The sequence below is a fragment of the Podarcis melisellensis genome (genome assembly GCF_964234715.1).
Source record: "Podarcis melisellensis genome assembly, chromosome: 17".
In the NCBI taxonomy this organism is placed as follows: domain Eukaryota; kingdom Metazoa; phylum Chordata; class Lepidosauria; order Squamata; family Lacertidae; genus Podarcis; species Podarcis melisellensis.
In genome coordinates this window covers 35279482-35303396 of record NC_138534.1, presented here as the reverse complement: position 1 = coordinate 35303396, position 23915 = coordinate 35279482, and the positions used below count along the sequence as shown (strand labels likewise).

Below are 23915 nucleotides of genomic sequence, written 5' to 3'. Positions count from 1 at the left end.
AGGAACTTTGAGAAGACAACAGCTCAGTCCAAACGAGATGCATGAAGTGGACAAGAGTACATACATAGGAGGCCTGACAGATGAAAAGCCAGCGGGGGGGGGGGGGCGGCGTCCCTCTATAAGTGCAGCTAAGAGTTTGTGGAAAGGTAACAAGCAGTGGACAGATTTTGCTTCTCAGGTAAACTACCTGTATGTCACTTTTAGAATACTGGCTGCTAATGGAATCCATTTTCCAAGGAAGTTCCAAGGACGCTCAGGTTGCAAACATGGTCGATGCGGGATGCACGCTCACAACCTGCTGCGTTCGCAACCCGTGTCTGTGCATGCACAGGTTGTGATTCGGTGCTTCTGCGCATGCGCAAAGCGTGATTTAGCGCTTCTGCACATGCACGACTGCCGAAATCCAGAAGTAACCCATTCCGGTACTTCTGGGTTTTGTCAGTCCGCAACCCAAAAAAACGCAACCTGAAGCGGCTGTAACCAGAGGTATGACTGTACTGAAATCCAGTGAGGAGGCATGTCCAGCATGACAGCTCCTCCCGGTGGCACTGAAGCAAGTGGCTATAAGCAAAGGAAAGCATCTCACAACGTGCACTGTCAACTTTCTGGATCACTTCCCGTCAGCCATGTCCACTGACAGGCCACTGCTGGGGAGTCAGGGGTGGCTAACCTGGACTACAACTCCCATCATCCCTACCCACTGACCATGCTGGCTGGGGTTGATGGACGTGTGTGATGTCGTGTGTGTCTCGTGAGGCTGGTGCAGCCTTCTGCTAGGACATGTTGGTCTAGCGCAGGGATGTCCAACAGGTTGGTCGCAATCTACTGGTAGATCCCTAGGAGGTTTTGGTAGATCACGGTCGATCGCTGGGTCCCTTTCCTTAGCATTGGTAAAAGAGAATCCGCCCCCGCCCCACCCTCCATTGTTGCACGATCTGCAGAACGGAAGACGGAGTTTACTCAGTGAGGCTGTTTGTATCCCCAGCGATCTGTTGATGAGTGGCTGATCCCCTTTCTCCCTTGAGTTTAGGCGTGAATCCTCAAAAATCAGGGCTTTCCTTCTGCCTAAAAAAAAGCTCAACAACTTTGACCCGAACCACCTAAAAGGGGGTAGAGTTTTAAATTCTGTGAGTAGATCACAGTCTCTTGTGAGTTGGCCACCCCTGGTCTGGCGGAAGGCTGCACTGACCTTCGCAGTGTCGGGAGCTCCTGCGCAGTTCAGTATGACCTCACGCCTGCACAGTGGTCCCCACGGCATTTCCAAACACTGCGCACACTGCTGCAGCCTCCTGCTGGGCCACGCAGCACCGGGAGATGCCCCGGGTACCAGTGCGCTTGGTGTGAGGTCGCACCAAACCGCACAGCATCTCCCAACACCGCCATACCTGCGGGAAGGCCCAATGGGGCCTGCAACAGGCTGTGGAATATTGAACTTTGGGGGGGGCAGCTGCCCAAGATGGTACCCCTGGGCGTTAGAGTCCAATAGGTACAATGAGGCACTCTGTCCCCGACACTGGAGCCACTTGGATTAGATAATTATCTGCTCTGCGTGTTGTTTTGTTTGTCCACTGTGCATTGCTTAAGCATGAGGTGCCCTGATTTTCACCCAAGCGCACTGAATCGTCTGATGCGCTTCCCTCAACCTTGGCTGTTATCTGTGCAGGTTGGCACACCCAAACTATAACTTTAGAATGTTCTCAGTACTTCAGTCCGGGCGACAGACAGCACTCTCTCTCAGCTATTATGGGTTAGTGGCAAATTGACACTGGAGACTGCATGCATATAACTGCAGCTGTTTACACCCTGAGTCACGCAAAAGAGACGAATCTCTTGTGTTCTTTACCTGTGGCGCAGGGGGGGGAGGGGAAAGCAAGTTGGACATGCACCAAAATACTATTCTGCATGAAGGCTGAGCAATCCTGTCAAGTTCAACTCATTTAAGCCATGAGCACTGATATCCGTTAGGGGGACTGTTCAATTGCTTGCTTCAGTCCAGCTGTTACATATCAGCTTGTAATTTTACTGGGAGGAGAGCTTTTAAGGGCAGACACTTGGCTAGGTCGTCCCCCGTTGAAAGTCGGACAGGCACCTGTGCAATATCCTCATACACAAGACGAGGCCCTGAATCGTTGCATGAGGCAGAAGAGGGCTGCACTGAGGGCAGTGTACTGGCACACAAGGAGTCTTATGCTCAACTGGGGATAACCCCTCTCCCAGGCTTGCTGTGCCGCTTGGACAAACTGGCGATAGCTGTACGCGACATCTCTCAGGTTGACCGCGAGGTCTTTGTGCCTCTTGCTGCAAAGGCCACAGTTTGTGAACTGAAAGCACACTTCGGTCAGCTGGAGAAGGTTCTGGAAGGTCTCCCGAATGGCGTTTTGCGTCTCCGAGGAAGGCCCATGTGCTTTGATAACTTTCTGGCAACTGGACATCAGCCTTTGTGATTCTGTGTGCAAGGTGTTCTTGTTTTCTGAAAAATGGGCCAAACATTTATCCCGAGGGTGCTTTATTCTGCTTCCCCCAAACTGCCGCAAAATGCCCTGTAGGTCTATAATATTATCTAGCAACTGGTGGAAGTCAAAAGGTGAGGCACACATTCTATCCTTTAAACAGCTCAGCACTTGAATATGAGAGTCTGGAAGCAAGACGTGATTTCTACAGTCTTTGGGGTTACCATTCACATAGTTATGCTCTAGAATAAATCTCGTGGAGTTAATATCTAAAGACGGAGAACTTCTTGTTGTTGGTGGGGTTGTTAACGGCTCCTCAGAAGGACCACGTGCAACTGGACTGGCAAATTCTAATTCTGCCTCGTCTAGCCCATGGAAACAACTTGCATACGTCAACCGGCAACTGCACCTGTCTGTTTTATGTTTTGGCGAGAATGACTCTGCGGTGTTCACTGCAGGTGGAGACACTGTGGTCTTAGAGCTCACTGGTCCTTTCGCATCAACTGTTGAGTTACCAGAACACAAAAAAGACAACTCTGAAATACCGCTTTCCTCACTGAGCCTTGTAGACTTACACGGATTGTCATGCGAAAAGCCATCCACTCCATCTGAAATGCCAGCTTTTCCATGCTCCACACTCTTCTCTGTAGGGACAACTTGGGGACTGGGCAGTTTATTCTTACAATCCACATGGGAGGCATCATTTGTGAGCGCTCTCTCCTCTGGCTTCTGGTCACCAGCGAGCTCTGAAGACCTATCCAGAGGAGTCATGGTTGACGATGACCATTGACTTGGGACATCATCGTTTAAAGAGACCTGATCTGCAACTAGGTCACTTTGGCCAACAATTCTCTGGTACTTGTCATCTACCTGGTGCTGTGTTCCTCTTTGACCTCCCACTGAACTAAAACCAAGCTGAGAGTGGTGTGTCTTGATCCCTGAAGCACCATCACACTTGGAAAGGAGCTCATTTGCTTTGGAGAAACCCAGCCGTTTGGCATCTTCAGATGTTGCTACAGAGCCTTCACTCAGCGTTTTGCTGGTGTCTTCTTGGAGCAGTAGGTTTCCGGGAGGTGCCTGGCTTGAGCCACGTGAGGCCAGGTCACCTTTGATTCTTTTGCAGGGACCTAGCACAAGCTGCTCGTATTTCTCCACCTTCTCAGCAGGAAGGAGATCCTGTTCCGAGGTTGGCACGCGAGGCGACACTTTCCCTTGGTAGCTGTTCAGAGACCCAGAGGGTTTAGTAGTGGTGTGTATTATTTCTTCAATCAATACATAGCTGATTCCTCCTGCTTCACGTGAGACTTTCGCTGTCCCTGCTGCAATGCCAGATATTTTCTTTCCTCCAGACACACAATGGTCCTGAACTCTGCTAGCTGTTTCTGTAAGACCTTCTGGTTTTTCTTTGTAAGTGGTGTCAAGGTCGTGAAAGGATATTTCTGACACAGCTAAACTACCGTCTTGCTTCACTGTGGAGAAAGAGCTGTGGGCGAAGTCTGAACTCTCTATCCCTTCCGGAGCACCCTGAAGACGAATGGCCAAGACAGGACACACAACTGAATCGGTTAATGACTTGGTTTCTAGTGAATCGGGCTCCATCTCCATTAAGACAGGTGTATTTTTGGCTATCTGAGCTATGTGTTCGACCTCAAGAAGAGCAGAATCTCTCTCAGGGTCCTTCAAGGAGGCCACAATGGGCGAGGAGGAAAGATCTGAAGAGCCAGGTTCTCCTTCACAGGACAACGGATCAATGTTTTCCAGGGACTGAGTTGGAGCTTGAGGGAAAGTAACTTGGGAGGTGTAATTCGTCTCCAGGAAAGACCTCCTCTTTCTTAGGCTGTTACCACACCTTGGTTCCTTTTCTGGCCTGTGTTTTGTCCTCCTGCTTTGCCGTGACAGAACATTTTCACCCGAGCTGCAGCTGGAAGACCCTTTCAGGGTGTTGCAGTCTTGTACCTTTGGCAGGACCGGGTCTGCAGAACCTAAAAATAAGGAAGAGACTATCAGTGTGAAGAAAGAAATGTTATTTTTTTAAAAAAAAAACATTATGAGGATAAATGATCTGCTCGTTTGAAACCATTGGCTATTGATACCTCACTGTTTGCACTACCAGTTTTTAAGGCTTTGTAAACTGCTTAGATGTCTACTTTGGCATTAAGCAATATACAGTGGTACCTCGGGTTACAGATGCTTCAGGTTACAGACGTTGCTAACCCAGCGACAGTTCAGTGCAATCTGTCAATCAGTCCATCAACTGATCATGACCCCCACCCCCAGGGAATCCCTTTGGCCTCACCTGCTTGTGCCTCTGCCTGTGTCACCCTTTCGGCTGTGTCGTAGAATTCCTCATCTGAGCTGGCATCTCCGAAGCCGGGGGGAGGAGACAAGATGAAGCCCCGCATGCCGCTTCCGCAGAGCCCCTCGTCTCCCTCAGGGCCGTTCAAAGAGCCACCCTCTGGGCTGTCACTCTGGGCAGTCTTCTCTCCACTGCTGGCTGGGGAAATGTTGGCACAAAGGCTGTAGTATTCCATGATGTTGCTCTCCGACAGCTTGGACTCCAGAGCAGAAGCAGCCAGCTCACTTTCCCTTCGGGAGTCTCCGTCCGGCTGCGCAAGCGGCTGGGGTGGCAGGAGGAAGGAGAACACAGACTCCTGCGTCACACGGTTTCCCTCTTCTCTATCTGTACCCAAGAAGGCCTTGCCATTGCCCATCAGTTCCTGAAGGGTGGGGGCATACAGGTGGAAAAACTCCGGCTTGCTCGTGGAGCACGTTTCCAAATCATCCTCTTCGAGAGCGTCCAAAGAGTCGCTTGAACCGCTGGTCTTCAGTCCCCGACTCTCCGTGTTGGCCGAGTCAGAGGCTTCCGACAAGCTGTCGTTTGTGTTGTCGTACCCGTTGCAGAAGCTCGTCCCTTCGCCCTCCAGATCCTTCCTTTCTTGCTGCAATGACTCCTGCTCTCCTTCGTCCTCAAGCAGGGGGCTGGCGCAGTTGTGCCGGGGCGACTGCGTGTCTGAAAAACGGTCCAAGGAGGAGTCTGGCTCAGACGACTCTTCGGAATCACTGCAGGTCCTTGACTCATACCCTGCCAAGCAAGACATGGAAAGAGAGCTTGTGGGAAAGGGGTCAAAGCACCGCAAGAGGTGTTGAAATTTTGGGAGGTTGGATAGTTGCAATGGAAAGGTCTCGGTGGTGGGGTGCACATTTTTATTCTTAGTTATTTATGATTACAGTGGTATTTGGTTCTCAAACATCTTGGTTCTCAAATGCCTTGGTTCCCAAACGCCAAAAACCCAGAAGTAAGTGTTCCAGTTTTCAAATGATTTTCAGAAGCCGGACGTCCAATGCGGCTGTCGGCTATTGTTTTCGGGGCGCCTGCACCAATCAGAAGCTGCGCCTTGGTTTTCAAACATTTCGGAAGTCAAATGGACTCCGGAACGGATTAAGTTTGGCGCTTTTGTTTTTGGTATTTATTTTGTCTTTTCGTTTTTGAGGCTTTTTTGGTTAATTTGTTTTTGTGACTGTGTGGAACCCAGTTCAGCTACTGACTGATTGATTGTGTGACTGCGGAAATGGATAAAAGCCCCCTATCCAAACAATGACTATCATCAGTGCAGGTAAGAAAAAAAAATAATTTTAATTTTGATCATCTACAATACTATCTTATTTATTTTATTGCACAGTACACTGATTATTGCTTTCATATTATGGATCAATGGTCTCGTTATATAGTAAAATCCATGTTAAATTGCTGTTTTAGGGGTTGTTTTTAAAAGTCTGGAACGGATTAATCCATTCTGCATTGCTTTTATAGCCTTGGTTCTGGAACGCTTTGGTTTTGGAATGGACTTCCGGAACAGATTTATACCACTGTATTCCTTTGTCAAAATAAAAAAAGAATCTATAAAATGTATTTTTGTTTTTTTAAAAAAGGAAATACGGCTTGTGTGGAGTTGTTCATGTCTGCATTACTGATTAGAGCAGTGGTTCTCAAGACTTTTTTCCTCTGGGCTACATATTCAGAATAAAAACCTACTTGTGCCACACTGATTTTTTTAATTGATAAGAAATACGTTGGAAAATGAAAAGAATAAACTCCTAGCAGTGCTTGATTTATAACACAGAACACAAATACTGTATCGGCCTGAATATAATCAGCATCTTTAAAATTGGAGGGGGGAGAAGAAAAAAAGGAAAAATACCTGAATATAAGCCACTCCATTCCTTGCTGCTCCTGGCTGCATACTTGGGGGGGGGGGACGGACAACACTGCGTTGCTGGTGGCCTTCCCCCTTCCTCACGCTCTCCCTTCCCAGCCTTGGGGGAGAGGACAGGACTACGCATGGGGTGCATAGCTGTCAACTTACAGACTGAAAATAAGGGACCAGCAACCTCAAAAATAAGGGATCAGCAGCCAAAATAAGGGATTTTCCGAACACAGGTATGTTCGACTTCTGAGCCCCTCCGAGCCAAAGGCAGAAAGCCCAGCCAGCAGCCAAACAAAGCCTCAAGCGGTGGTTCCCACAGCGCAGCAACCCGGCGAAGGGGATGCAGCAAGGAAAACCACCGTCACCTCTCCGCTGGGAAGCACTGAGCAAAGGCAAGTTCCCAGGCAACGCGGCTGATTTGATTGGCACAAGGCATGCAAGCTCCACCCCCCCAGTCGTTCTTAGACTCCTTATTGGGTAAGCAATGCAGCCAAGCAACACAGTTGGAGCCTCCCTCCTCCCTGGCCGGCAGGGAGAGAGGAAGAGGAGCTGCTTCCTTTGAAACCCGGGAAATTTAAGGGACATCATCAATAAGGGACAGCAGTGGGACACAGCGCTGGGATAAGGGACCTTCCCGCCAAATAAGGGACGGTTGACACCTATGATGGGGTGGGTGCTGCTTTGCCTTGCTCCTGCTGCATACCGTAAGGTCATGAATATAAGCCGCACTTCAACTTTTCATGGTCAGAATTTGGGGGGAAAGTCAGGCTTATATTCAGGCCAATACGGTACTTCACAATATGTTCACGGGACTGTAAGAGTCTTCCTAACTGTTTGGTCACTCCTCTCGGGTTGTTTTTACCTTCCTCGGCAGAGATACGATGCACAGGAGGCCTTTTCTCCCCCCAGACGAATATGGAACTGCTCGAATCGACAAACAGCCTGCAGTAGCCATGGATGAGACAAGCCAGGTCTTTGGCATTGTTCGTTTCCAGAAGCAGAGTCAGCAGCTTGAAGGAGGGGAAGAAAAAGCAGGCTGAAGACATCTGCACAAACCCTCATCCACACCAAGAAACCTTCTCTGCCTGTGCCACCTTTTCCACGCATAAAATGCTCGTGTACATGTTACGACTCCATGCATGGCGAGTGTGTCCACACACGTTGTCTATGTACACTCACACGTGTGGTCCAAGGAGGAAGAAATGCAGCAGGCATTTATTATGGTTTGCAAAACAAAAGGAGAAGGTGCCCTCAAACTGGTTCCAGCTTCTAGTTTGTTCATACTGTGAACAAAATATACCCTGAAAGCACATTTGAAGCACATTTCTGCTCCCACTGGAGTTTGCTGAGGGTTGCTGGGAATTGTTAACTCTGCGAAGGCGAAACTACGGAGCCCAGAATTCTTTGAGGGAAAGAATGTGCTTCAAACATGGTGTTACAAAAGTTGGGTTCCTTCTCCTCTCTCTGTCAAGCTGTGGCAAGAGTCCAGGACTGCATTCCATTGGAAGATTGAGACACGACAGAGACCATTGTAGCTTTAAGAAATATGGTCTATTCACCTATTTACACCTTCAGTCTGCATGGGGGGGGGGTCCCATTTCCTCTTTCTTATTAAAGCACAGAATGGTGGATTTTTTTAAAAAAATAATATTTATTAAAGTTTCAAAGGAATTACAAAAATAAAATGGCGAAAAGAGAAGAAAAAAAGAGAAAAAGACAAAAAATACAAAACACAGAAAAATAAAGAGCAATTAAAAACAAATCAGTCTTTCCATATCTAGTCTTTCATTTGCTTGTTTCCCTGACCTCCCGTTTTTGTATTCTAGTTCAAAAGTTGCTTCAGCAAGTCCTTACCCTTTTTACTTTTATCTTGATATTTTATCTTAATATATAATAACTTTGCATTTTCACCTGTTAACAATCCATTTTTACATACCCCTTAATGACATTATTGCTAAAACCACATAAATTCATTCCAGCATCCTTCTAACATTCATTAATTTTACAGTGTTTCTGTAAATAGTCTTTAAATTTTTTTTCCAATCTTCTTCCATCGACTCTTCTCCCTGGTCTCGGAAGAATGGTGAATTTTGAAAGATGACATAAAATAGATCTCCCTTCCACCTGTAGTCCAAAGAATTCTTAAAGTTATGGCTCAGGACCGCAATACCTCAAGGACCGCCTCTTTCCATATGAACCTACCCAGACCCTGATATCATCTTCTGAGGCCCTCCTTCATGTGCCTCCTCCTTGAGAGGTCTGGAGGGAGGCAAGACAAGGAGGGCCTTCTCTGCAGTGGCTCCCCATCTGTGGAATGCTCTCCCCAGGGGAGTTCGCTTGGCGCCTTCATTATACACCTTTAAGCGCCTGGCAAAAACGTTCCTCTTCAACCAGACTTTTGTCGGACATCCGATGCCCTTTTAAAATGTGTTGCGGAAATGTGTCTGTTTTTATTATGTATTTTCTGTTTTTTAATATTGTGATTCTGTGTTGTGAATCTGTGGGTATAGGGTGGTATACACATTTAATAAATAGAAATAAGTAAGTAAGTAAAAGTCATATTTACCTTGATATCTTGGAGGTAGATTTTCACCATGCTCACTTTGTCGGATTCTTCGGTCAGCTCCAGTCTGCTGATGTTCGCAAATTCTGCCAGCATGGTGACAATGTTCAGTTTGTTATTAACCACTTGGCTGATTCCATATTTGGCTCCCACCAGGAGGGCCACACATGATTCTCTGTCCTGCAACTACATGGAGGGAAAGTTTGCTTACACTCCTGCGGGCAACTTCTTACCCATGGTGAGATCCCATGCATGCATGTTCATGGTCAATGAGGACTTGCATGTGCGAATGAGCCCCCATGCATCAAAGACCACAGACAGAACTTCCTACCACCGCCCTCAATATTTTACAAAGAAAAATGTCAACACACTCCACTGCAAATCAAGGAATGGAAATGGGTGACTCGGTTTCTACATTGATTGAGAAACAGTGGGCTCATTCCCAGAGAAGAATAGTTAATAAAGATGATGGACTATGCCAAAATGGCAAAAATGACCAGGAAGATCAGAAATCAGTAAGATAATAAATTGAAAAAAAGAATGGGGAATTTTAAAAAAGTTACTTAGAAGAACACTGTAAACAATTAAAAACATTGGCAGGATTTTGACAACACTTGTAACAATAACTATGGTAAGAATTGAGCTTTAAGGAAATATGGAGAACATTATATGATGCAGCTGGGTTGGAGGGAAATCCAAGGATTCAGAGGATTCTATTTCTATATGATTATGATCTATATATGAATGCAAATGTTAAATGCAAAATAAAAGACAATAACGGAAAGAGAAACAGTGGGCCATTGACCAAGTTAGTTTCAATGCCCTTTGACCTCAAACAGACATTTCTGAAAAGTTCAAATACTCTTTTAAGCATAATTTTTGAGCTATATCATCTAAAAATAATATAAATAATGGGCAGGATTCAACTAAATTGCTGCATGTGCAGAATAAATTTAGCTCATGCAATGAGACATTTTGCCCTCTCCCCTTGCACCACCTAAATCTGCTCTGGAGGACTGGGGGAACCCCCCCCAAAAGATTTAGAAGGAGAGTTGGCGGCCGGGGGTGGGGGGAGTCTTGTTGCACAAGCAGACCTTATTCCATGCACAAATGTTCCATTTAGCGCTATGTTGAATTCCACCTGTTTTCCTATTCTGGAACCTGGTTCTACTACTCTCCTAGCAAGAGCATTTATTTTTGTGTTTCTATATTGTAAACTGCCCTGTGATCTTTGACTGGAGGGCGGTACAGTCGTACTTTGGTTCTTGAATGCCTAGGTACTCGTACGTTTTGGCTCCCGAACACTGAAAACCCGGAAGTAAGTATTCTGGTTTTCGAACGTTTTTTGGAAGCCGAACGTCTGACGCGGCTTCCGCTTGAGTGCAGGAAGCTCCTGTAGCCAATCGGAAGCTGCGCCTTGGTTTTTGAACGTTTTTGGAAGTCAAACAGACTTCTGGAACGGATTATGTTCGAGAACCAAGGTACGACTGTACAGAAATTTAATAAGGAAGTAATTTTGACAAACTCCTCCAATGCAGTTCTCCTGTGAAGTAGTGTGTGTGTGTGTGTGTGTGTGTGTGTGTGTGTGTAAATAGCATTAAAATGCATTATATTAGGGAAAGTAGCTTGCAAAGAAACATATATTAGGTAACATTGCACACAAAAATTGCTTATTAGGTGAAATTCGCACCAAAATGCTGGTGCATTTTCTTAAGGACTTTAAAAAATAAATAAATCACAGGCTGAGGTGGATATGTGGAGAAGTGAAATCAAGGTTGGAAAAGTGAGAAACGACGAGTACCCAAAACTGACAAATTTGCCCATCCCTACCCTGGACCCAGACTGCTTCCACACTCTTGAGTTCTCACAGTAAAGGAGCCGAAAAAATACACTAGAAGTGTATTTCAAAGATTGCTGATACACCGTGTTAAACAGATAACGACCTTACCATTAGAGTGGCATTGAAGATCTTTCCTCCGTAGAGTTTCAGATCCCCCAGGATCTGCAGATAACATAGACGCACATGTGCTGCTGAGAGGAGGTGCTGCAATGGTGAAGAAGAATGCTTAGCAATAGTTCAGAAAACCAGCTATTGTACAAATCAAGGTAAGCAATGGGATCTCAATGCTGAAAGGATAATCTAAGACCTGGGAACTAATGCATACCTCCAGGTCTCTCCATATGACCTTTGGGAGTCTCACCAGACCACACCCTCTTCCCAGACATACCCTCTTTCCCCAAACCACACCCCTTGCCAGCCCCTCTTCCTACGCTCCTTGAGTACTTTTGCCTGGCTGGAATTTGTCCTTGGACTCACCTTCTATCCTGGTACAAGTGGCGGTGACTATACAGTGGTACCTTGGTTCTCGAACATAATCCATTCCAGGAGTCCATTCGACTCCCGAAACTGTTCAAAAACCAAGGTGTAGCTTCCCATTGGCTGCAGGAGCTTCCTGCACTCAAGCGGAAAACCAGAACCAGGGAGCTTATTTGTTCGGCAACTAAGCTGTTCAAAAACCAAGGTACTACTGTATTGCTCTACCAAGCCCCATCACTGCTAGCCAGGTGTTTGGATCAACCTCTAGTGTATGAGTCACTTAGTAGGCGTAAGAGTTTAATATTCTGGGAACATTCTTTCATATGCGGTGGACTTGTAAAAGGGTAAGAGCATTGGGAAATGATCCACAATGAAATGAAATAAATGTTTAAAAGTACTTTCTGCCCCCAAAAGAGTCCTTTCTGTTGCAGATAATTCAGATGAAAATTCCCAGGTGTCAAAAAAGGTTATTTATGTATGTCTCTACTGTGGCCCGTGTTTTGTTAGCCCAAAAATAAAAAATGAGTGAGGTCCCAACCAAAGAAGAATGGCAACTTAAGTTGACAGCATATGCACAGTTTGCAAACTTAACATATAGAAAAAGAGAACAAGAAGAACATATGTTTAGAGAATTATGTTTATTGAATATATGAAAAATAACTGTGTACAGCTGAAAATGCTGGCAGCATTAAGATAAATTCAACAGTGTAAATAAGTTTTGATGGCTGCAATAATGGAATACTGGATGGTACGGTTTTTGTAAAACATGCAGGGATTTCTGATATGTAAAATGAACCATGGAAAGAGAAGAAGGGAAGTCATGGATATGTTAAGGATGTAAAAATGAGTACTTTAAATTGTAAAACAGAAAATAATATATATATATACACAAAAAAGAGAGTGTTTAATATTCAGCTTGCATCACATGCATGCAGCCAAACCAATCTAACTTTTTCCCACATTGTGTTCTTTACGTTAGTCCACTAAATCTGGAATCGAGAACCTAGACTACTCTAGAATACTGATCAAAGGTCACTGAACAGATTTGTTTAACAGCAGCAAACAAACTCAGTGAAACAAAGCAGTCAGGGATCTTTCTGAGATGTGCTAAAGCCGCATTACCTTTTGTCTCGGATCCAGCAAGAGTTGATTCCTCTTCATGTGAAAGCTAATGGCCTTTTTGATGTCTTTGCCTTTCATGTTTCGGAGCAGAGTTGGGGAAATAAAGTTTTCAATTCCCCAGTCCTTTCTGTTCAAAAACAAAACAACAAAAACCCCAGAGAGCAAATGTCGGAGAGGATAACCCTACAGAACTCTCTGTTTAAAGAAAGTCATCCCAGAGGGGGAGGGGGGTCATTGGCTGCATATGATAGAGGTGATCAGAAACTGCTTGACTCTGCATTTCTGGTGCTAGGTAAAGGCAAAGGGACCCCTGAGCATTAGGTCCAGTCGTGGCCAACTCTGGGGTTGCGGCGCTCATCTCGCTTTATTGGCCGGGGGAGCCGGCGTACAGCTTCCGGGTCATGTGGCCAGCATGACTAAGCCGCTTCTGGCGAACCAGAGCAGCGCACGGAAACGGCGTTTACCTCCCCGCCGGAGCGGTACCTATCTACTTGCACTTTGACGTGCTTTTGAACTGCTAGGTTGGCAGGAGCAGGGACTGAGCAACAGGAGCTCACCCCGTCGCGGGGATTCGAACCACCGACCTTCTGATCGGCAAGCCCTAGGCTCTGTGGTTTAACCCACAGCGCCACCCGCGTCCCTGGTGCTAATGGCAGTGTAAAAGGAAGCATTTGCTTTTTCTTTCTCCCCCACCAGTGCCATCATTATTGCAGGAGATCATATGCAATGGGGAAGAAATTAGCACACCAGGAGTTGCCATTGTGGCACTAAGACATAGAAATAGGAAAATCTGTCTCAGTTTCCCCAATCCTAAATTCAATTTGGGATAGTTTTCTAAGCCCTCATAAAAAATCGCTCAGCATTTTCCCCTAATACAATGCATGCTTGTATGTTATTTCCGCTAGCTTTTATGCATTTCAACACCTATTTGACACTAGTTTTGCACATACCTACTTGACTAGAGAAGTACATTGCCATATTCGGAGAAGTGTGACTTACTCTATATATTTCAGAGAGACTTTCTGTGGCTGAGCACAGGCGATAATCCGCTCTTGGATGTGCAGCGCAGCCAGCCGTAAAGCAACGCTGCACTTCATCTCGACAGCAAATCTCTCCTGAAGCACATCACTGCAGCTCTGAAAATGACAGAGCCAGGTTAGCAAGATGAGAAATACACCATTTCATTTATGCAAGCTATTCCTAACCACAAGCAACCACTCCACCCACCCCCCGCTCCCCACAGACCCAGAAGTTGGTGTCCATGGTCAATGGTCCTGTCAAAGCAGAACTTTAGGGCAGAAGTCTAGGGTCCCACTCAGCAAAACGAATAGGAGGGCCCCCAAATGCAGCTGATCTGGCTTATAACATTTTAAAGTGTTGTTGTTGTTGAGTCGTTTAGTCGTGTCCGACTCTTCATGACCCCATGGACCAGAGCACGCCAGGCACTCCTGTCTTCCACTGCCTCTCGCTGTTTGATCAAACTCATGTTCGTAACTTCGAGAACACTGTCCCACATCTCGTCCTCTGTCGTCCCCTTTCCTTGTGCCCTCCATCTTTCCCAACATCAGGGTCTTTTCCAGGGAGTCTTCTCTTCTCATGAGGTGGCCAAAGTATTGGAGCCTCAGCTTCACGATCTGTCCTTCCAGTGAGCACTCAGGGCTGATTTCCTTCGGGATGGGTAGATTTGTTAGGGTAGAATGGGCTGATTTCCTTCGGAATGGGTAGAATGTTTGTTTTCCCCAGTGGCTTGCCAAAGCTGCTGAGTCATAGCATCTCCTACATATGCATACATGAACACATACATACATACGCAAGCACACTGGAATCCAAAACAATGACTCTCAAAATGTAATGAAACACAAATGTGAATAAACATGCACAATGAATATACAAATACAAAATACTATGTACTTGCTTTTATATTCCTATTACTGTATTTGTGAAGATTTACAACATACATTCTTTGGGTTTTTCTCCTTGATAAAAAAAATCATAGATCAAATTAGATTCAGATTCACATCCGAATGTGGATACTGAAGTTCTCAAGAGCTGCAATTTTGAAAATCCGATCAAGTGCATTGTGTTTTGGATCTTGTTTTAAAAATGTATTTTTTTAAAAAATGAAAAGCACCATTTGTGTGGGATCTATGAGCTATGTATGTAATGCACAGTTGCTAATCTATGCAGGCACTTCAGTGGGATGTGACAGCAGCAGAGCTGTGGCAAAAGTATAAAACTTGAGAAATACCTTTCGGGTTCCTGTTAGGTGTTGCTAAAAACCCCAACCAAGGCACACAGGGCTATAGACTGACCCATGACGCATTACCACATCACCTGCAAATAGAGATACTCAAAGGCAACTGGATCTTGCTGCAACAGATCCAGTGGATCCTTGGGTATAAAGCAGACTCTGAAGAGGCAGCGGTAATCATGAGACTCTTTCCTCTGAACTACCTGAAATGAAGAAAAAAGGGAATTACCGCCACAACGCAGTGATTTGGCTCGGTATCCAGCTTCCTGAAAATGTCCACTCTCATTTTTGTAATAAGCAAGTTCTTATGGTTTGCAAAGATGGTTGCTTGAAAACGTGTGGGCAATTCTTAATTTCTGTGTGTGCTCTAGTGGAATAACATTGAGAGAGCCAGTGTGGTGTAGTGGTTAGGAGCAATGGACTCGTAATCTGGTGAACCAGGTTCGCTTCCTCGCTCCTCCACATGCAGCTGCTGGGTGACCTTGGGCTAGTCACACTTCTCTGAAGTCTCTCAGCCCCACTCACCTCACAGAGTGTTTGTTGTGGGGGAGGAAGGGAAAGGAGATTGTTAGCCGCTTGGAGACTCCTTCGGGTAATGATAAAGCGGGATATCAAATCCAAACTCTTCTTCTTCTCTTCTACTAACAAAGCTTGATTGTCATTTTCTTTCAAGATCAAATCAATACTATTTTGATCCTTTTTCATGGGGCCCCTAAAAGGCATGGGGCCCACAGGCAGATGCCTATTCTGCCTATTTAGTAACCTGGCACTGGGGTAACTGTTGAATATGATATCTTAGGGATAAGTGGGTGGAGTTTCACTATCCAGTTTAGCCCTCACACCTCCCTTGTGTATAGTGGAAGTGGAATAAATTTTGCAGAACAGTATATTTATCAGGATTATCTGGAGTTTATTGGGGGGGCATTTGCCTGAAGTCCACCTGAAGTCTGATATGACTCAAAGGACATTCCAATGGTGTTTTAGACAAAGAACAAACAAACAGATGATATAGTCAGCACTTATGAGCTATCACCACCAGCAACACCTAGAAAGAGGGCCAGAGATTTGCTTTGAACAACAGAATACATGGCTGTTGTAACACTATTCTGAAATGCTAGCAGGAACAGATCCTTGTGAGAATTGGCATTTTAGAGGGTTCCAATGAAGTAGCTCCCAGTCACCCACAACCCACACATTCTGAGGAGCCACCCCCCCTTTTAGTAGCTGCTAGTCTAGATGGACTTGCAAGATCATTCATTTATTTATGTCTTCCGATGAAGTATCTCAAAGCGATTTCACAATACAACACAGGCAATTGCATATAGTGGTACCTTGGTTTTCGAACGTAATCCATTCCAGAAGACTGTTCAACTTCTGAAACATTTGAAAACCGAAGCATTTCTTTCCAGAAGCATTTACTTCCGGAAGACTCAATACGGAAGCCGCGTGGAACGTTTGACTTCCGAAAACTGAAGCAATTACTTCTGGGTTTTTGGCATTTGAAAACCGAAATATTCAACTTCCGAGACATTCAAAAACTGAAATGTTCAACTTCTGAGATGTTCAAAAACCGAGGTACCAGTGCATTTTAAAAATGCAGCTAAAATAATTGCATAAACATTTAAACATGGGCCCTGCCTTTCCCCTCAGAATGCAGCCCAAGGCTTGGATTAGTAAAGGAGTGCGGTAGGAGTAATAAAGGAGATCAGAGGGACCGTTGTGCCAAAGCATTGACGGTAGCTCAAACTCCCTGCAACGGGAAGTTAATCTATTCTGTAATGTACTTCTTGTTGCTCTTCCCATTTGTCCAGCACCCTTTTGCTGATGGGAGCACCAAAAGTACTGCAACTGACCTGTCCGATGAGTTCATCCTCATGCAGAAGATACATCTTCAACACGTTGTACTGCTCCTCCAAGACCAAGGCAAAATAACCGATGCTCCGGATCGAGAGCTTCTCTTTCAAAGTGAGAAGAATGTCCTGCCAATTATTGATGGCAAAGCAACAAATTAAACAGCAAATCTATGCCCCAGATAAATTATCTAGGACTACGCGTGAATATTCCCGCAGCTGGGAGTACACGTCGGGCAACGTGAAGTCTCCATCTTGGGTGGCAGATCTGGAGCACCGTTAATGGCAGCAGAATGGGCGAGAGGCAGAGCTGACCCATGGGGAGAATTCCTTGGCAAACTACCCTTTCAAATGTGTCCCAGATGTTTCAGAGCACAGCAGGTTTCTTGGTACAAAAGCTTACCCATTGCGATGGACTGTCTAATTCCAGGGGTTACTAAGCACCCCAAATCTCATGGGTTTTGTCAGGGAACTGACATTGGAGCCGAGTGGAGAGGTTAGGCTCCCTAATGATGCCGGAGAGGGAACTAGCAAGGGGAGAGAGAGAGCTTCCGCTGGGGAAGGAAACCAAGGTGACACCAGGAAGAAAGGAGAGGCTGAGAGTACTTCGGAGGGGAGGCTCCGAGACTCTTCCAGCGAGGTCAGTGAGGAGAGTGCAGGACCACCGCTTGGCACACCCACTCTGCGCAGAAGGCTTCCGCGCAGAGAAGCGAGGAGGAGGTTGTCTGTTAAGGAATTCTTATGTTGGAGGAAGTTTAGGAAACGGCCACTGACGGATTCTGCCAGTGACTGAGACAGTCGCGTTTTAGGGCTGTCAAACCGGGGAAAGGTCCAGCTATACTACCAGCTCGGAGCAGTTTGGAATTTACGCACAAGCAACCCTAATTCCCATTACAGGTTTCACTGGGATTTTATGATGATTTGGCGAGGTGGGGGAGAAGAAATCACGCCCATACGGGTTAAAACAGATATTAGCATGGGGTACAACCCATCACAGAGTTATGGATGCTTGCCTTGTTTTTGTGTTTTGCGTTCCCATTTTGTATTTGTATGTTGTGAACCGCCCTGTGATGTGCAGATGAAAGGCGACATACAAAATTCAATAAAAAAATATAAAAGTAAAAAGAACCAGTGGTACTTAAGCATGCATAACCGGACGGCGGACATAGATTTTTGTGATAAGACACATCAGGCCACAGCAAAATCTACCATGCAGAGCATCTTATGGAAACAGAATGAAATCAAAACTAGATAAGCTTGCCAAATAAGCCCATGTTCGGCATTTCTCTCTAAAATCATCAACTGTAGACCCATCACCTGGTCTCCTGTCAGCCCCACCTGCACTCTGTCTATGCACTGGGGAATGTCTGAATAGAGAAGGCTGTTGAATGTGTGTAGGATGCCCACATGACCCTGTGCTCAGCAGACTCCCCCCATCAATTCTTCCCCCAGTGCATGGATAGCATGAAGACAGGGCTGGCAGGAGGCAGGACAGTGGGGTGGCACTAGCATGCACAGCCCTGCTACCCTTTTGCACAATGTTACATGGAGAGGGAGCAAAATTGCCTGAAGGGGGCTATTGATACAGGTAGGAAGTGCTTTACTGGGATGGCACAAGTCACCCATTCAAGACTGGCATGTGTGTGTGTGTGTGTGTGTGTGCAACCTCCATATCCTATTTCCATCGTTCCCACCCCCATCGTTCAGCCCGGACACTGAGATCCAGCGCTGAGGGCCTTCTGGTGGTTCCCGCATTGCGAGAAGTGAGATTACAGGGAACCAGACAGAGGGCCTTCTCGGTAGTGGCGCCCACTCTGTGGAACACCCTCCCTTCAGATGTGAAGGAAATAAACAGTTATCCTATCTTTAAAAGACATCTGAAGGCAGCCCTGCTCAGGGAAGTTTTTTAATATTTAATGCTGTACTGCTTTTAACATTTGATTGGGAGCTGCCCAGAGTGGCTGGGGAGACTCAGCCAGATGGGTGGGGTATAAATCATTAATAATAATAATAATAATAATAATAATAATAATAATAATAATAATTACTACTACTACTACTATTATTATTATTCCAAGACACTCCTCAATACCCAAATGTTCATTTGTGCATCAGGCCCCAGCACTTTCTGCAATATAACAGAACTCAAAATATAACAGGTAAAATCGAGAGTCCAGCTCAGAGTACCTTGACAGTAGTGCTGGAGTCAAACTTGAAAGCTTTCGTCTGTCCGTTTTCCAGATACACCTTGAGAACGTTGGGCATACACAGCAGAGAACTTCCCTGGAAGACCAAAAGACACCATCTAGTCGCCATACATTGTTTTTCTTTAGTTCAAGTGTTCTGCTTAGCAGATCTATCAGGAACATGTCATCTTCGGCGATCACATATGACCCAAAGGCAAACAACGGGATCTATTAATACAATTATTATCGCACCTACAAAATACCCTGACCTGGCCACAGTGATCCATGCGACGGTCCTTTTTTAAAAAAATGCAAATTGACATGGAAATGTGGAGAAGTGCATCTGAGACAGATCACATGAGAAACAGAGTGGAAGTGACCTTGGCAATATTAACTCATCCCTTATTTTAAATTGAGCTGCTATTATTATTATTATTATTATTATTATTATTATTATTATTATTAATACAATGGTACCTCGGGTTACATAGGCTTCAGGTTACAGACTCCGCTAACCCAGAAATATTACTTCGGATTAAGAACTTTGCTTCAGGATAAGAACAGAAATTGTGCTCCGGTGGCGCGGCAGCAGCAGGAGGCCCCATTAGCTAAAGTGGTGCTTCAGGTTAAGAACAGTTTCAGGTTAAGAACGGACCTCCAGAACGAATTAAGTACTTAACCCGAGGTACCACTGTATTATGTATTAATTTATATACTACTTATATGCCAAATTGGCTTCTAAAGGGTTTACAAAGTAACATTCTGCTCTGGTCAGACCTCACCTGGAGTACTGTGTCCAGTTCTGGGCACCACAGTTCAAGAAGGACACTGACAAACTGGAACGTGTCCAGAGGAGGGCAACCAAAATGGTCAAAGGCCTGGAAACAATGCCTTATGAGGAATGGCTAAGGGAGCTGGGCATGTTTAGCCTGGAGAAGAGGAGGTTAAGGGGTGATATGATAGCCATGTTCAAATATATAAAAGGATGTCACATAGAGGAGGGAGAAAGGTTGTTTTCTGCTGCTCCAGAGAAGCGGACACGGAGCAATGGATCCAAACTACAAGAAAGAAGATTCCACCTAAACATTAGGAAGAACTTCCTGACAGTAAGAGCTGTTTGACAGTGGAATTTGCTGCCAAGGAGTGTGGTGGAGTCTCCTTCTTTGGAGGTCTTTAAGCAGAGGCTTGACAACCATATGTCAGGAGTGCTCTGATGGTGTTTCCTGCTTGGCAGGGGGTTGGACTCGATGGCCCTTGTGGTCTCTTCCAACTCTATGATTCTATGATTCTATGATTCTATATCATGAGGCAGCACACCACCTCATGTCATTTTTAAATTTTTAAGTATTACATTTGTAAACCGCCCTTCCTCCAAAGGATCACAGGGGGCGCTTCCAGCATAAAAAGACAAAATAAATACACAAAATACACAAGGTAACAATAGCAAACAAAGCAAAACACCAATGTTTGGGAGATGTCAAAGATTCTCTGCCATTTCCATGGACGGAAAATATCCTGTTTGCCATCTCCCAGACATCTGGCAGCATATTGCCTTCTCCAGAACACACTGTTTTATAGCAACAGAATCAAATTAAAGTATTAGTCAAATTGCGGCACTGCAGCCCCCAAACAGACACCCATTTGCTGAGTTGCTCAATGCAGGCAAGCTCTATTCTACTTGCCCCATGGGGCCAGGATCCTAGAAGATGGGATTTGGTTAAGCACCATCAGTTTCCAGGCCCTTGGTGCAATGTGGTTTACTTATATTTCTGTACCATCCTCCCAGAAAAAAGGTCAGGGCAGTGCGCAGCAATACAAAATAAATAAATAAAAGAATCAAAGTCAGACCATTCATCTGGCTACCTCAGTATTGACTGCTAACAGATCTCCAGTGTTTCAGACAGGGAACATTTTCACCCCACCCCGGAACCTTCTACACTAGTGGCCAAAATTGTGGATACCTTTTGGGGAAAGTGTATTTCCGAGGTTTGATGGCTCATGGTGCTGTGGGTTAAACCACAGAGCCTAGGACTTGCTGATCAGAATGTCAGCGGTTCGAATCCCCGCAACGGGGGTGAGTTCCCGTTGCTCGGTCCTGCTCCTTCCAACCTAGCAGTTCGAAAGCACATCAAGTGCAAGTAGATAAATAGGTACCACTTTGGCAGGAAGGTAAACGGAGTTTCCGTGCACTGCTCTGGTTCACCAGAAGCAGCTTAGTCCTGCTGGCCACATGACCCGGAAGCTGTACGCCGGCTCCCTTGCCAATAAAGCGAGATGAGCGCCGCAACCCCAGAGTCGGTCACGACTGGACCCTTTCCCTTTAACAACTGATTGGCTCTCTAAACACTCATACTCATTGGCTACATTCAAATGAAGGCAAGCTACAGCATATCAACCTAAGCAAGTTGTGCTTCCATTTTCTGGTTATTTGACTGTAACTTTTGACAGAATTGAACAAACTTTGTTGCATTACATTCTTCATTAAATTATCTTTCCATTTCTTTGGCAAACATTGAATAACTCTTGCAACGTTACAAAAACTTTGGAGGATTATAAAAATTTGGAGGAACTATAATATGCAGTTGAATAAGATATTTAAAAGACCCACAGAGGGGAGGAGGGAGTCCTAAGATTCGGTAGAATCTTTATTCTAAAACTTAAATGTGCAAATTGTGTGTATTATTTTGAAAAAATCAATAAAAAATATTATTAAAAAATCTTTCCAGTGATAAATAATCTTATGATATTACTCCAAAAAGAAAGTGGTGTGATGAGCCATCAAACCTCAGAAACATACTTTCCCCAAAATGTTTCCACAATTTTGGCCGCTAGTGTACCGGGTACATGCAGAACAGATGTGCAACTGTTGTCCATTCTTGCACTAGTTTACTTACTTAAGCAGTTTGTACAGTCAGTCAATGACCATTCGGCTTCCAGAAGGCATTTTATGGCTATCCGTGGTGGATTATTTCTTAGCAGCCATTCTTTAATATTAATAAACTTCAATATTAAAATTCCCAACCGAATAGCATTTTACTCTTGGGTTTTATTATTCTGCGATTTTGGTTTTAAGTCTCCTTTGAGCCTTTTTAGCAGAACAGCAACTGGCAAATCATTTATAAGCAGAAACCAAAGTCTTGGGTTGAATCAAAAGCCCAGGTTGTGCAATGCACTTTCAATGGACATGACAAAGTATACGCCGATCCGGAGCTCATCATTTTTACCTTGCAAAAAATCCTTAGATGACCTCGTGCTCCCATATAGCTTTGTCTTAAAGCAATAAACAAGACTTACCCTGGAAAATTAAGGTTTTAAAAGCATTTGGTCTCATCAACAATTCATGCCCTCAGACCGAAGGTTCATATTTCAGCTGCGTGAAAGCAGTTCTGGGCTTTTTCCAAGCAAAACTTTTGTTTCAGAACAATGTTCTCATTTAAACTGATCATTCTGATATGCATTTTTTTTTTAAAAAAAGCAAGTTACTATGCCGTTTTTGAAAACCTGCTAAAATTATTTGGAAGTGCTCTTTTCCTGCACAGCCACAATGGCTGTGTTCAGAGGGATCGCCATAGGGTACAACTATGTGTCATTCTCCCCACACCCTTAACCTTTGGGGCGTGCATTCTGGGAGGCCAACAGTAGGTAGCACCAGGGTCAACATTAAGCAGAGCCAAATGGAGTTGACTGATGGTGGGGCGGTGACCCTTTTCCCTTAAAGGGCCAATGTGCTGGTCCCAGGGGGAAGGTTACCGTTGGCGTAGTCAAAGTCCGGTCCTGGGTCACTAGCCTGGAAACAGTTCACAAGGAGCGGGGTGAGGTCCGAAGCCGGAAGCCGGGCGGGGACAGGAACACTGGAGGGTCAGGTCTGGGTCCGGGCAGGAGCAGGTACTCAACGACGTTGCTCCCGCAACCTGGGACCGGGCTGACTGGCCGTTATCTTCTCTGAGGCCAGGGGCGGTCCCGGCCCCTAGGAGACCCCCCTAGCACTCCTCCTGGGAGAACCCAGTTCCCTCCGCCTCTCTGCCCTGAGCCTCTGCAGTTCAGGAGAGGCTGGGGAGTTACTGGACCCAGGGGGAGACTCTCCTTCCTCTGGCAAGGCCGGGAGAGGCGCACCTGTAGGCACTGTGTCCTTAATCACCTCTGGAGCTAGAGTGGAATCACCTGGTGCCTGCTCCTGAGGCTCCGGCACAGGTGCAGGCTCTTCAGATCCCAGGCCCTGCTCCAGTTCAGCCAGCCCTGGAGGCGGGGACTCCTGTGCAGGCTGGGATTCCTCCGGTTCAGCCTCTGAGTCGGATTCCCAGGCCATCACAGCCAACCTGCACTACTATAGCTTATAGGGAACGCGGGTGGCACTGTGGTCTAAACCACTGACCCTCCTGGGCTTGCCTATTGGAAGGTTGGAGGTTTGAATCCCCACAACGGGGTGAGCTCTCGTTGCTCTGTCCCAGCTCTTGCCAACCTAGCAGTGTGAAAGCATAGCAGTGCAAGTAGATAAATAGGTACCACAGAGGCGGGAAGGTAAACGGCATTTCCGTCACGGTGTCCCGTTGTGCCAGAAGCGGTTTAGTCATGCTGGCCACATGACCTGGAAAGCTTTCTGTGGACAAACGCCGGCTCCCTCAGCCTGAAGCGAGATGAGCGCCGCAACTCCATAGTCACCTATGACTGGACTTACCATCCAGGGATCCTTTACCTTTTATACCTTTACTCTAGCTCAAGGGTTGTCAACCTGGTCCCTACCTCCCACTAGTGGGCGTTTCAGGATTCTAGGTGGGCGGTAGGGGGCTCTACGGCACAAAATGAATCCTCCTTTCACCGAGCACTGAAAATTTTAACATCAAGAAAGATGCATTAGTGGGCGGTAGGTATAAAAAGGTTGACTACACTGTGGGTTAAACCACAGAGCCTAGGACTTGCCGACCAAAAGGTCGGCGGTTCGAATCCCCGCGACGGGGTGAGCTCCTTTTGCTC

The 23915-nt window shown here is 45.7% G+C and overlaps 1 protein-coding gene across 2 annotated transcripts in view; it reads right to left on the bottom strand.

Moving 5' to 3' along the window:
* Nucleotides 1–714: 714 nt before the first annotated feature.
* FRMPD1 (FERM and PDZ domain containing 1) overlaps nucleotides 715–23915 on the bottom strand; it is a 45648-nt gene continuing 22447 nt past the window's right edge. For both annotated transcript variants that reach the window (XM_081893727.1, XM_081893728.1), the window contains 10 exons: nucleotides 18946–19041; nucleotides 16762–16887; nucleotides 14992–15111; nucleotides 13657–13793; nucleotides 12658–12784; nucleotides 11167–11262; nucleotides 9222–9404; nucleotides 7518–7665; nucleotides 4747–5532; nucleotides 715–4432 (listed from right to left, as the gene is read on the bottom strand). In XM_081893727.1, the coding sequence (XP_081749853.1) occupies nucleotides 2103–4432; nucleotides 4747–5532; nucleotides 7518–7665; nucleotides 9222–9404; nucleotides 11167–11262; nucleotides 12658–12784; nucleotides 13657–13793; nucleotides 14992–15111; nucleotides 16762–16887; nucleotides 18946–19041 (4149 nt within the window). In that variant the 3' untranslated portion in view covers nucleotides 715–2102. The remainder of the gene's footprint in view (nucleotides 4433–4746; nucleotides 5533–7517; nucleotides 7666–9221; nucleotides 9405–11166; nucleotides 11263–12657; nucleotides 12785–13656; nucleotides 13794–14991; nucleotides 15112–16761; nucleotides 16888–18945; nucleotides 19042–23915) is intronic.